Consider the following 13,946-nt stretch of genomic DNA (forward strand, 5'->3'; position numbering starts at 1 on the left):
CAGACAAATAATGTGAACCAGGGAAATAATATAAAAATGATTAGAAAAATATATCTTGATACAAAACGAACAATCAGGTGTTTGCATGGCAGGCCTGGGACTCTCAGGGAGCCTTCTTTCCAGCACCATGGACCTCTCTCTGCTCATTGTTGAGTGTTCCTGAGTATATTGTTTATATGTATCTTGTCAGACTCATCAAGGTCTGACTTGCATCTGAAACGTTGTTGGTTTAGGGTGAGTAGCCTAATAGTATTCAAGCTTGACTGAATGCATTCAAAGCTTGGCCATAGTCGTCCTGACTTTGCTGAATTGGATATAACTGTTCGGTTACAGATGCATTAACACAAAATAGTATTACGTAAAGACTTTATACATGATTTGCTATTTATATTATTCCTTCCTTTTTTGCAGATACACTGGACTAGGAGGTCACCAGGATCAAGTTCCTCCTGATGGTGAACAAGCAGGGCCAGACCTGCCTTTCAGGGGTAGGACACAACAGTGAGAAGATGTACATAACTGGTGACAGGGGCATGGACGAGACAATACAGAACAGAAAGAAATCCAGTTCAATAACCTACATACATCCTTTTAATTTATAATTTTGGTTATGCCATTCTTCATGCTGAGTTAGTTTGCCACTGCCAGTCCACATGCATTTTATACAGGTGACACAGAACTCATTCTGCTATTCAAACATCCAAGTAACTATTATTTTCTATCTAGTGCCCCTTTTATGGACTTCAAACTAGTATATCGACAGTATGCTGCTCTCTTCATAGTTGTTGGTATCAGTGACACTGAGGTGAGAGTTCATAATTTCACTGTTATGTGTAAAAATAGTGTTATCAGATTAAGGTTGAGATTATATTATTGAGAGTATTCATGATTCATGGTGTGGGATGTCTTTCTTTCCCACAGAATGAGCTCACAACTTTGAGGTTCTTGACAAGTACTTCAGTCATGTGGTGAGTTCAGAGTGTCTTTTTATTCACTACTTCAGCACATTCTGGCTGTATGCTAGATTTACTGCATGTCAACTATCCAACCACCTGTGCATAGCTAAGCATTTCAAAGGTCAGCTTTTTCTGGGACAAAAACACATGACTCTAAACTGAGCATTCCCCATCAGAGAAGCCAATACTACACATTTAAGTTGTTTTCCATTGGCAGGTGTATCCTTGGTTTGCCTAATGTATCTCTATTTTGCCTTCTGTATTGATGTGAATATTCTCGTAATTACAGGGCTCATCCGCAAAAGAGTCCTTGGTCTCAGCATGACTCCCTGTCAAAATAAAGGTTAAATAAATACAATAAAAATAACCATGTAACTGCTTTGTTTTTCTCTCCTAACAGAGTGAATTGGATGTATCCTTTACAAATGATACGTTTTGTTATTAACCAGTTTGAGGAAATTCATTGAAACAGATGCTGGGGTTGTCTGCGTGTCCACCCCTCACATTAGGGGCTTGTCATGTGGCTAGCCGACTGTGCCATTCCAGGCCTGGCATTTATTGCGGCACTGCACAGACTGATGAAGACAACTGTCATTGTCTGAGTCTTTTTCTCAGTGGGCAGTCAGACTTGCCAGGGTCAGACCAGTCATAAGAAGTGTAATGCAACTACAGTCGGTTGTTTTTTTAAAAAGTTGTTCAACCTGGTGAGACATGTTAATGCAGAGGTTAAATTCTATGACTGAAACTTAAAGTCAATTCATCCTTTTACAGAAAGACAATCACTTTGTACATGTATTAAACTGTGAGTTTGACATTTTCAATGTTTAATTATTTTTCAAAGAATCCATGACTGAAACAATGTCACAGTGAACTTTGACCCCTCTGTTGAGTAGCCAGGGTTAACAATAAAAAAATGTCTTACTAATGGAAAGGGCTCATGGGGGGGGGGGGGGGGGGGTTAAATGCCCTACTTTACACTGGGATAGGGTGTAAAGTAGTAATGTGTATTAATATGTGTATTAATACACATTAAATGTGTATTAATGTATTCAATGTTAGTGGAGACCAACAAGAACCACATCCTGGCACCTCTACTAGCGCTGGACCAGATGTCTGAGGCACATTGAGCAGTTGTTTGAACAAGATGACTATCGGTCTTTGAAAAGGGGAACACATTGAATCATTTGGATGGCATGGACTTCATACTTGAATTTATCAACAACCCATTGTTATTAATATAGAATAGGAAGGTTTTAGACAGCTGTAGTGATAGATTGTGATAGATTAAATGCCCTACTTTACACTGGGATAGGGTGTAAAGTAGTAATGTGTATTAATATGTGTATTAATACACATTAAATGTGTATTAATGTATTCAATGTTAGTGGAGACCAACAAGAACCACATCCTGGCACCTCTACTAGCGCTGGACCAGATGTCTGAGGCACATTGAGCAGTTGTTTGAACAAGATGACTATCGGTCTTTGAAAAGGGGAACACATTGAATCATTTGGATGGCATGGACTTCATACTTGAATTTATCAACAACCCATTGTTATTAATATAGAATAGGAAGGTTTTAGACAGCTGTAGTGATAGATTGACTAAGGTATCACACAAACCCTGTATTGTGTTTGGTTCTTGAATGTGCCTGGAATATGTAATTCAGGTCTTTTATTAAGTAAATAAACAAGATGTTTCATACTTTGCAAACATTTTAATTTTTTGGAGCATACACATTTGAAAATATCTGTACTTCAAATTGCAACTTGAGTTAAATAAATGTTTATAATATACAAAGAAAATACAAGGGAAAGCATAGCTTGCTTTTTTCTTTTTTTAAATGTGCCTTGCACACAGAACCAGTGTTTTTGTCTCTATAGCTTTATTGTAAAATTACACAAGAAATGCACTCAGGGACTTCGATCCTTATAGCAGGATAACAAACAATCAAAACATACATTACGAAAAAAAAATGAAGAGCAAAAATAATAAGCATGTGCATCATGATTGTATGCCGTAAGATTAAGTAAAATGAGGGAAAAATGTAATCCTAATATTCAAACAATGCAGGCACTAGTAAAACTTAACCTGGTAAGGAAATGCCCAAACACACTACAGTTAGCGCTACAGAAGCAGATACCCTTCTCCCCTCATGTCACGCAGGGAAAGGAAGGGGGTTGACAGCCGGGTGGTGGAGAGATGGTGGCAATCTAAAAACCCTTAAATCCACAGAGAATGTACAGATGCTCACAGCCAGAGTATGAGAGAGAGTAAACACTGTAGACCATGAGGAAACTGTCTTCCAGTCGCTCAAGTCCTTCAAGCAGCAGTGTGCCCTGGGGAGGGAGTGAGCTGTAGTGGGTGGAGTGGAGGAAGTTGGGGGTGCCCCGGACCTTATCTGTATCAGTAGCTAGTTGAGCCAACATGGGACTGTTTTCCTAGAGTTCTCAGGGGGAAAGGACGGAACAGGGGAGATTTAAGGGAGGGTGGTTGGTGGGGTTGGGAGAGAGATCTATTTTTCTGCAACAAAACACAATAGGCTTCACCAGCAGGGGGGGTTTGTCAGTCATAATGGGGCAGACAGGGCATGCTCAGTTGAGGTGGAAGCCCTTCTCCATGGTGGCAGCTAGGAGACGCTCTCTCATGATGTCTTCAGAGGAATACTCTGGCAGCTTCAGATAGTGTACACAAGTGTTAACAGAGGGATAGCTGGAGTCTGTCGCGTCCACCTATGGAAAGGAACAATTAGTTTAATTGCATTGCAGTCACCTTGCGGTAAACTAAATCTAAATCTCTGGCAACAGCTCTGGTGGACATTCCTGCAGTCAGCATGCCAATTGACACTCCCTCAAAACTTTTTAGCAGCCTTTTATTGTCCCCAGCACAAGGTACACCTGTGTAATGATCATGCTGTTTATTCAGCTTCTTGATATGCCAATCCTGTCAGGTTGATGGATTATCTTGGCAAAGTAGAAATGCTCACTAACAGGGGTATAAACAAATTTGTGCAAATGTTTATTTCAGCTCATGAAACATGGGAACAACACTTTAGTCAGTTGTACAACTGAATGCCTTAAACTGAAATGTGTCTAACGCATTTAACCCAACCCCTCAATCAGAGAGTTGCAGGGGGCTGCCTTAAATCGACATCCACGTCTTCGGCGCCCGGGAAAAGTGGGTTAACTGCCTTGCTCATGGGCAGAACAACAGATTTTTACCTTGTCAGCTCGGGGATTCGATCCAGTAGCCTTTCGGTTACTGGCTCAACACTCTGACCACTAGTTGCGTTAATATTTTTGTTCAGTGTAGTTTGAACCCTGTCTATAATCCCAGAGGTATGGAGTGGCAGATATTAGTGATGGAGGTAGTGTCATTCTTGGATTATAATATTGTACTGTTTTAAAGCTAAATAGAATACATTTAATATCAAACATTCCCCAAATTCCTACTGTCAGCATTTCTGAAACATGTCAACATCAGCCTCATTAGGATGGCTTACTGCAAGGTTGACATAGTTTCCTAAACTCAGTAGTGATTTGCATCATAGAGAGCCCTTTCCTTACCTTTCGAACGATGGTGAGGCGTGGGTGCAGGTTGGCCAGACCGCCAGGGGGCAGAGTGGAGCATCCTGTGGTGAACTGGAGGAAGGCTTTCCTCTCGTCAGACGACATTCCACAAAGCACCCGCACAAAACGCAGGAACCCAGGACTGTGGAGAGGACAAGATAACCGATGAAACCATTAAAAGGACTCTCCAGCGAAATATGAAAACAACCAGCTGTTAGATAATGCCAGTTGATGAACTGGTACTTTAGTACAAGCCTCATGTTCCTCCAGAAACAAAGGTCATTAAGTAAGTCATGTTCTGGTTATGTCAGTGACCTTGCCATTTCAGTTCTTGTCATTTGAGTCCCTTTTAAAGCATGACTAACAGTCAATACAAGGAGATCTAACAACAAAGAAATTATTTCCAAGTTGGCCAAAGGAAGTTCTATTCTACAAGCTGCAGTAGATGGAGGATCATCATACCTGTCCCTAGTGTAGCCCAGCTTGGGCTCTGTGTAGTTCATGACATCCTCAGTTGTCCAGGATGGAGACTGGTTTCCACACAGAATCATCTGCACCTCCTTGTGACTGAAGGAGCTCAGCTTCTCCATGGGGAACACTCGGTTAAAGCCCTCTGAGAAAGGAACCGTTAATTTCATTACATCCAAAATGTAGTGTAGGAAAACAAACTTATTTGTGATAACTAATGCTAAAGAGATCCAGTTGGCGAGTCATATCAATAGGCATACCTCTGAATGCCTCCATTTGTTTCTGGATGCCAGTGTGCATGCAGAAGTCAAACATGAGCTCCACATACTCCTCAGCATTATCCATGGTCACCATCTGGATGGATGAACAGAGGGGGAAACAGGACAGTTTCAGACAACTCATCTAACTAATACAACTCAGGTCAGAGCCAACAGTGGTGCTCTACCTACCTCGTCATCCGCATTGGGCTTCAGGTCCACTGCTGAGAACCCATGCACTTTGGATGAGGGGCAGAACTGGAAATTCAATCTGAGGGAAAAGGGACTCAAAATTAACCATGTTGAATGATGACATAACTTTACAGCTGTCAAGATCAAATACTATATCAGCATCATGGGAAACCAAAAGAAAAGTGAACAAATTCAAAAGCGATTAATCATTGCCTACAAAACAATGTAATTAGCAAAAATGTAATTCCAGTTCAGGATATTATCCACTGAATGCCTGACTAATTTAAGAAGCTCAGTAAGAGTGGTGGTAGTAGCTGTGCTCACCCCAGGTCCTCTACACTAAGTGGGGGTCCGGAGCCCAATGGGTTCTTCAGCATGAGGTCCTGCAGCCTAGTGTTCTTTTCATCCTCAGACTGACTGTTGTTCCCCAAGATCAGCCTCCTCTTCACCGCTAGCTCCTTCATCTCTTTCAGGAACTTGGCCCGGTGGGAGTTGACCCGCTCAAAGTCCTCCCAGGTCAGGATGCCGTGGTACCAGGCCGGGGGCTTGGGTTTAGGGGGGTCCAGTATGAACTCGGACTTGGAGTCCTCGTCAAAGCTTCCGACAGAATAGGTGTCCAGGCTCTCCTCGGTAGACGCCTCCGACTGGATCTCTGAGAAGTGGTGGTGCTGCTCGGTGGGATCGAGGAGGAGAGGGCCCCCACGGGAGGCGTACAGCAGCTTGGACATGTTGCTCTTGATGTCACCCATACAGAGCAACTTGAAGAAGGGTCGTGAGATGGGAAGGTCCACCAGGCGGTTGTCCTGAATGCACTTGGCCAGGAAGACCCCCAAGAAGAGGAAGAGTTTGCTGAGGCGATCCAGCTCGTCACTGTCCTGGGGGAATGGGGCTGGGAACAGGCCGCAGGAGCGCTGGACGTAGTAGCCTGGAGGTTTCAGACCCCCACCCAGATCCACCTGATAGTACACAACACAGTCAATAAGAAGCAGGGCATTTTCATTGACATGACCTTAACCCCAAAAATATTAATTAAAGGTGACACTGACATGGTTCAAATATTACCGTTTAGAACTACATTTGAATGATGTGACAGTGAAGCAACACTTACCTGGCGAGACTCATCGTCTGGGAAGTCATCATCACAGAGCCAGATACCCAGGGATGTCCTCTGGAACTCAGCTGCCACCAGAGCATAGAACTCCAGTGTTGGACCCAGGCCTGTACCCTCCTCCCCCTGGAATTCAACCTGGGGAGAGAGAGACTGGTCATTCGCTACGACCTCTCATAACCAGTCACTATGACCTCTCATAGCTATCTCATAACCAGTCACTATGACCTCTTGTGGCAATACCATTCAAAGAAATAGGGGAATACATTACCAAGCTGGAAAAAACAGGTGTACAGTAAGATTACAAAATGTATGCCTATGAATTGGATGAATGAGTACATATTTCACACCATTTAGCATGACATGGACCACTTATTCATGGGTACCAATGACAATCAATAATCCCTTCACACAGACTCTCCAATGAGCATACATGTTAGTCCAGGAGTACAATTAATCTGGTTTAAATCAGGCGTGGTGTTTTACTTCCAAAACAGATTTCCTGTCAGCGTGGATCTGCATGACGCTCTCAGCCCACTCCATCATCTGGTCTCCGCGGGGGACCTTGACTCTCTCATGTTTGAGCCGGCCCACCCTGAACTCCCCAGGGTCGTCTCTCCGCACCGTGGTGGAGGGCCGCGAGCGCTCCATGGTCGCCTCCCGCCGGTTCTGCAGCCACACTACCGCCCTGAGGTACACCGACAATACAGTACGAAGTCAATGAAATTAACAGCAATAATTGGCCCTGTAATATGCGAGAGCTGTATTAGTTTGTTATTCAATGCTATATAAACAAAGACATGAAATGGGTGTGGATGTGAGAAGACGTTGCACCAGTTTCAGGAGTACACACCCCTTTTGTTTAAACGTCAAGCAGCTCTAACCTGGAGGCTCCAAACGCAGTGCAGGTGAAGTAGAGCTGCCGTGTCTCAAAGGGGATGAGGAAAGGACACTTGCTGGTAAGCTGCTCACACCATTCTGGGAGGGCCCCGCTGGCCAGGGCCAGAGGCTCCTCGATCTGCTGGAGAATCTTCGTTGTGACTTTCTTGCTGGTGAATTCCTCGGGCGATGCATTGAATTGGAGATCCTCTACATATTGTAAAAAACACAGTTGATCAACAACGTGTGTTATTAAGAACACTAACAAGTAACATTTTCACTGCAAGAGGATAATAAAATAAGGTAGCATATTATCTTCAGGTGATATGTGATGGGGAGGGCGGTCTGAGGTGGTATTAGGTGTGTATCTGTACCTTCCTGGAAGGTGCGTGTGTGGGCGTGGGGGTCTCCTCCGATGATGAAGAGGATGCGGAGCAGCTGGAGCACATCTTCCACACCGCAGGCGCTCTGGCTGGAGCCAGCCTTGGCCTGGGCCTGCTCACTAGCCACACTCAGGATGTCACAGGTCTGCATGGCACCCAGAGACCCAGGGCTCAGGCCCCCCGACCTGCACCCATGCTCACAAAAGTCCTGCAAGCAATCATATGGACCGTGGTTTAAACCTGATGTTTCCGCAGCTACCTGACTCTACAAACTCTCTGATTAACAGCGAAGACAGTAGCATAAAACTGGACATGGCTATTTTGCTGCACATACATCCAGTTACTGCATTCTCACAATCATTATGTTCGTACAACAAAATAATGAAAGGGAACAGATTCACTATGTAAATCATGGTAATGCATAATTTACAGAACAGCCACAAGCCATTTGGATAAAGTTAAGAGAACAGCAAATACTGTCTAACAAGTGGCTAGACAAATGACAGTCAAGCAAGAAGGAAAACAATATACCAAAACAGAGAAGGGAAAATAAATAGATACATAGACAGATAAGCAACATCTTGATGCCGGTCTATACCTTGTATGCAGCTATGAGCTGAGAACAATTTCTGTTTTTCCTAATACTTTTATTAGTGCCGGTTAATTTCCAGTGGCGCAGGAAAGAGGAGTCTGCATTCTTCTGCATGTAGGTTATCAAGTCATTCTTTGGTAATTCATCAGTGCCAAGGTATTGCTCCACATGCTCTACAGACCAGCAACCCTACAACAGGAAGAACCAAATGTTGGTCTTTCCTGATTGTAAAGTCTCAAGGAAAATAGACATGCATTACAGTAGGTTGGTTTAACCACTAAAAAGAGACCCGTGCAGTTACTCTAGGTACATTATAACTAATAGCGTTTTAAGTCACAGTATCCTTGCTGCTTTAAAGGTTAGTGAGATAGGTCTGTCTTAGTCTCGAAAACCCAACCCTAGGCAACAATGACTAGGGTCCGGTTTCAATAACAGACTTTTTTGGCAACTTTGATGAGAGAAAAAAAAAAGTGTCCTTGTTCCGGAGTGGGTCCTCTTCAGATAGACAACTCTCCCAACAAATCACGATGCAGACATTCCAGAATGTTGCAATTGGAAACCAAAGTTCAGGCAAAATCTTTGCAGTGGTTTATTGAAGATAGCCACTTGCGAAATGCACTCACTAAAAATAACCTCAGTGATCTCAATCTTGCCAGCTACTGTTTAGTATTTTATTCAAGCGGATAAGGTAGTGATGTGGGAAGGGACGTAGTTCCTCTACGCCATAAAGAGTCACTGTTGCCTAGGTCGGGTTTTCGAGACTAGGTCTGTTTAATTATCCAGGAGGAGCATTTCGCTACACATTGAAAACAGCCACAAAAAATTCACAGATTTAAAAAATGGGCAGGAGAAAGACGGTGGGAGGTGTGAAACTTGTTAATTACCATTTTTCTGCCTTCCTTCTCTTTGTCCGAATCCTTCAATTCTCTGTACATTATCCTGCAAAACAAAGTAAAAATGGAGATCTGCCATTAATTCCAGCTACTTTCAGTTTAGGTTTCATCATAGCGTCAAGTTAGAATCCTGGGGAAAAACTAAACACCCAAATAAACTAGCATCCTGCCAGGCAGACTTACGTGTATGTGGGTTCCCAGATCCGGCGTAGTTTATCTGATTTGATGCTCCCGTTGCAGGAGACCTGTAGAAGCTTCTGGACATAGTAAAAGATAGTACCCTTGTAGTTGGAGAGGGGTAGTTCAACTTCTCGGGTGGTTCCAAGCCCTGCCACTTTGAGGATGAGAGCGAGGTGGGGGGAGGGGGCACACTCAACCTCCTCCTGGACTTCAGAGCGAGGTGTACCTGCAAGGACAAGGAAAAATATGAGGAAAGAGCTCACCACTATGCCCTAGGGTGCAATTTAAGTAGGTGTGAAAGACTTGCCATTTGTCTAGTAATCATGTACAATCCAAGTCCATCCACAGATGGATATTGAACTGAACTGTGTCGTGTTTGTGTACCTGGGGGAGGGATCTCCAGGTCAGTGGTCTGCTGGACATTGGTCCGGCCTGGCCTGGGGTCAAACGCCGGGACTAAAGCAGAGAACTGCCGTTTGAGGACAAAGTCATCGTCCCAGGTTCTACGCCGACCCCCTTTGGTTTCATACTCTTCCTCTTCCTGATAAAACAGGACATGAACAGCCCTTAGTTCTCTGGGAGTGGCAGGCAAGGTATTACACACAACACAAACATGCAACACAGATCGACATTTACAGGAGAAACAAAACTTTCATAAAAACAAGGTCACATACATTTAGTCACACACGTCACATTCGAAATTGACAAGAACTTAAACAGGGAGGTTTTCAGGCAATTCTTTTTTTACGAGGGTGCAAGCATGCAATCGACAAGTACACTTTATATGAATAGAAACTGCAACAGATTTTACCCTATTAAAATGAATGTGGAAACCAAGGTTTACCCTGGACCGTACCAAAACTTCCTCATACTCTTGGTCTTCCTGATTGTCATCCTCGTTCTCATCATCATCATCATCAGGCTCAGGTAGATCCTCCTCATCATCTAACTCAGCCAATAGCGTGTTAGCACGACAGCTGTCCAGGAAGTCTGCAGGGAGAGGTGGTGAAATCTCACTAGAAACAACTCTGATCATAATGCACTTCATATAGAGTCAGAAAGCACTAGCCAAATGTACGAGGAGGACACTGATGAGTCAAGAAGTGTGAAATGACAAGATGGAAGTTAGGCAGTAGAAACACGTATGTGTTAAATGATGAAGAAGCAGAGGAGTAGTGGAGGAGGATAGGAGAGATGTATAATATAGGAATAATAGTAAGTCTAGTATAGCCTACCATAAAGGGAAAACTCAGCATCCTGACCAGTGTCGCTCTCACTAGACGTAGAGGTCAGGCTGGTCGTCAGAGTGTTACTGAGCAACTGGCCAACCGACAAACCTGTGGTTGCCGTGGCTACATTATTGCTGCTGGTTACTATGGATGTGGACATTGTAACAGTTGAGGTGGTACCAGTGGTGGTGAGGTTAGGAAAGCTCTGTGCACCCATGAGAGGAGAAGCTGCAAACAAAAACCCAAAATGCGATTAGTTCCCAAACAGAAAAAGAAGCAGGTATTATTTTGACTGGTTCCAGTTAAAACTGAATGCTGGTTGCTCTTCTACCACTACACATGCTTGTCACATTCAAGCCTCAGTCAGCACCTTCTGACCACTGGAAGTCATGTTTTGAGTTTTTTTTTAAACTGCGCATCTTACTTTTGAAGGTTAACATTAGAAAATAATGCACTGATCACCGCTCGCTTTACACAAGGATGACGCAAAAATGTAATTAGAACATGTCAGTAATACTCTGTCAGCAATGCAATAATATGATTTATTGGTGAGGCATTTGATTCTCCTTGGTTTATTGAAATAGCCTAATATTAGAGAAAAAAAGAAAAAGAAAAAAACTGCAGCACAAAAGCAGGAACACCATTCAGATATGTGAAGTCAGTAATTCTTCTTCTTGGCTAGATGAGTGTCTGTCCTGTTCCTTCCCTTTGTGTGGTGATCAAGAGTCGGATTAGCAATCATATCAATATTCAACACAATCTACAATTTTTACATTGCCAGAACAAATTTTGTTGACTACTACTCTAGGTTAATGTAAAAATGTGATAACTTATTACTGTACAAGCTAAAGCTAAACTCTATGAAGCTAAACTCTAAACCAAAGCTACAAGGCTCCTTCTACAAGTCATGCCAATAATGTCGAGTGAGCTGGCAGGACAGTGGTCCCTTTATATGCACTGAAGGCTGAGGAGGACTGAAGGCTGAGGAGGACTGAAGGTTGAGGAGGACTGAAGGCTGCATGTATCCCTGGCCTGCAGACAGTAGAGGCTGAATACTCACTGGCAGCGCTCATGACGTTTCGTCCCAGTGTGTTGGTGTTGTTGTCGCTGCTGCTGCGGCTCAGGTTCATGTTGTTGGTGGCATTGGTGCGGGACATGTTAGGAGCTCGCCGCACAAACGACTCCATGAGGCTAGCCTCTCGTGACGACAGGTTTGGCACGCTGGCGCTGGAGCTCATGGGAGCGCCGGCCGCCAGCAGAGAGCTGACGGACAGACGGGCGCTGGCCACGGAACATAGAGGCCTCTGGGAAGCAGCCTCCTTACTGGAGGACTCAGACACGGAGCTGACGTCAGGCGAGCTGACGCTGACTAGTCCCATGGAGATGGCCGTGGCGTCTGCCGCTGCTTGCCTGTCCGCGCCCGCTTTCCGCTCGCCACCCTCCTCCGCGGTTATCGTGCTGGAGGCGGATCCGGCCTCGGCGGAGGACAGCACCACAATGGGTTCTTGGCCCCCTGCCCCAGGGATGCCACCACCAGCCCCTAGTACCCCTCCCTGCTCCAGCAGGCTATCAGCCCGACGCTCTAACTTGGTGGAGCTGAGACTGATATCACTGCTGCTGGCCACGCTACACACCGAGCTGCTACTGCCCTTCCGGCTGGAGGAGCTGGCCCCTGCAGCCGAGGAGGAGCCGCCCTTGTCCGGACAGTTATTTTTCACCAGGCTGCTCCAGGACTGCGCTGTGCCTGAAACAGTGGATGAGACAGGTTTGGGTGAACAACAAGGAGGGGCTTCAGGACAAATCTCTGAATGTCCTTGAGTGGCCCAGCCAGAGCCCGGACTTGAACACAATCGAACATCTCTGGAGAGACCCACATTGCTGTGCCGCAACGCTCCCCATCCAACCTGACAGAGCTTGAGAGGATCCACAGAGAACGGGAGAAACCCTCAAATACAGGTGTGCCAAGCTTGTAGCGTGATACCCAAGAAGACTCGATGCTGTAATCGAGAGTCTGTGTTTGAGTCCCACAGTCTCAAGAACCAGGATGGGGACGTGGTGTGCCCGTTCCTGCGGCAGTATATTCTGCCCTCTCTGCGGGGCACCGGGGCCCAAGCCAAGCGCTTCTGTCCCCGGGTGGAAACCACCTACAGGTCGGTCTATGTCAAGTGATAGAAGCGCTAGCTCTGGTCCAGGCCGTTACTGCGCTACCCTCTAGACCTACTAACATAGTCAACTTGTTGTTGCGAGATGGGTGGGACCAGAGCTAGAGAAGCGCTGAAGAGACTGCTGTTGTGTTGGCGACCTCCTTTAGCGTCTCTAACACACTGGATGCGGACAGTTGTAAGAGGATTTACGAGTGGATATTTAGCTTAGAAGTCGTTTGGAACAGGCTGACTAGTTTGTAGACTATGTAATACCTGTTAGTCGTGTGATTTGTTTTATTTATTGCCTTTACTTTTTCTCGTGTGTTTTCAACTTTGTTTCACTTATTTCTATTTGTTTATAACGTGTGGTTTTTCATTATTTGCATGCCCGTTCACTTGTTCTTTACAACACATTGTGGCTTTGAGTGTAAATGTCTCTGTCTGTCTGTGACCAAACTAACTGCGTCTTTACAAGTTGCTGTGAGATTTTGTAAAACCTCCCAACCTCTTACTGTGTCGCCTACTGAACCGCCCTTATCAACAAACTCTCACTGCAGAATTAGACGTATATATCCACGTTTCTCCCTGCTACTTTGGGGAGGAAAAAACGTAAGTGTTGTCTTGTTTTGAGACTTGTTTTCCTGACTCTTATTTTAAAACGACATGCTCTAATCTAACTGTAGAGCTGCAAGTCTACGGTCCTAAAATAACTATTATCAGAACATTACTATTGACAACAACACAACTTCTGTTTTATGACGTGGTGTGCAGAGCTACTTTTGTATAATTGTAATTTACCATGCTAGCTACTATTTTAGTGTTATACTTGTATTTTAATACATCTAGAAGGTTGGTTTCTTGTTTTGTTTGTTTTTGTTGACTTTCCAACGTGTATACTACTTAGATTGGAGAGGAAGGCCCAACAAATGGTTGAAGCCTTCAGTCATCCAAATCATAGACTGTTTCTCTGCGGGGCCACCGGGGCCCAACCCACACCAAGCGCTTCTGTCCCGGGTGGAAACCACCTACAGGTCGGTCTATGTCAAGTGATAGAAAGCGCTAGCTCTAGTTCAGGCCGTTACTTTTAATTGCGCTA

General features: G+C 44.6%; 1 protein-coding gene and 1 long non-coding RNA gene across 2 annotated transcripts in view; one reads left to right on the plus strand and one right to left on the minus strand.

Moving 5' to 3' along the window:
* The first annotated feature begins 148 nt into the window (after positions 1 to 148).
* On the plus strand, positions 149 to 805 carry LOC112071191 (uncharacterized). Its single transcript, XR_002894033.2, has 3 exons — positions 149 to 234; positions 412 to 488; positions 727 to 805. It is a non-coding gene; the product is annotated as an uncharacterized lncRNA (long non-coding RNA).
* A 2,637-nt stretch (positions 806 to 3,442) lies between these two features.
* Positions 3,443 to 13,946, minus strand: part of LOC112067760 (E3 ubiquitin-protein ligase HECTD1) — a 35,475-nt gene continuing 24,971 nt past the window's right edge. The window contains exons 20-36 of the mRNA XM_070439294.1: positions 12,932 to 13,030; positions 11,767 to 12,610; positions 10,713 to 10,934; positions 10,334 to 10,467; positions 9,862 to 10,018; positions 9,481 to 9,703; positions 9,289 to 9,343; positions 7,804 to 8,020; positions 7,435 to 7,639; positions 7,037 to 7,238; positions 6,551 to 6,688; positions 5,767 to 6,398; positions 5,443 to 5,521; positions 5,254 to 5,347; positions 4,988 to 5,138; positions 4,523 to 4,667; positions 3,443 to 3,688 (exon numbers count right to left, since the gene is read on the minus strand). Of these exons, the coding sequence (XP_070295395.1) occupies positions 3,551 to 3,688; positions 4,523 to 4,667; positions 4,988 to 5,138; positions 5,254 to 5,347; positions 5,443 to 5,521; positions 5,767 to 6,398; positions 6,551 to 6,688; positions 7,037 to 7,238; positions 7,435 to 7,639; positions 7,804 to 8,020; positions 9,289 to 9,343; positions 9,481 to 9,703; positions 9,862 to 10,018; positions 10,334 to 10,467; positions 10,713 to 10,934; positions 11,767 to 12,610; positions 12,932 to 13,030 (3,735 nt within the window). The 3' untranslated portion in view covers positions 3,443 to 3,550. The remainder of the gene's footprint in view (positions 3,689 to 4,522; positions 4,668 to 4,987; positions 5,139 to 5,253; positions 5,348 to 5,442; positions 5,522 to 5,766; positions 6,399 to 6,550; positions 6,689 to 7,036; positions 7,239 to 7,434; positions 7,640 to 7,803; positions 8,021 to 9,288; positions 9,344 to 9,480; positions 9,704 to 9,861; positions 10,019 to 10,333; positions 10,468 to 10,712; positions 10,935 to 11,766; positions 12,611 to 12,931; positions 13,031 to 13,946) is intronic.

This window comes from Salvelinus sp. IW2-2015, unplaced genomic scaffold, assembly GCF_002910315.2.
Source record: "Salvelinus sp. IW2-2015 unplaced genomic scaffold, ASM291031v2 Un_scaffold1544, whole genome shotgun sequence".
NCBI classification, from domain to species: Eukaryota; Metazoa; Chordata; class Actinopteri; order Salmoniformes; family Salmonidae; genus Salvelinus; species Salvelinus sp. IW2-2015.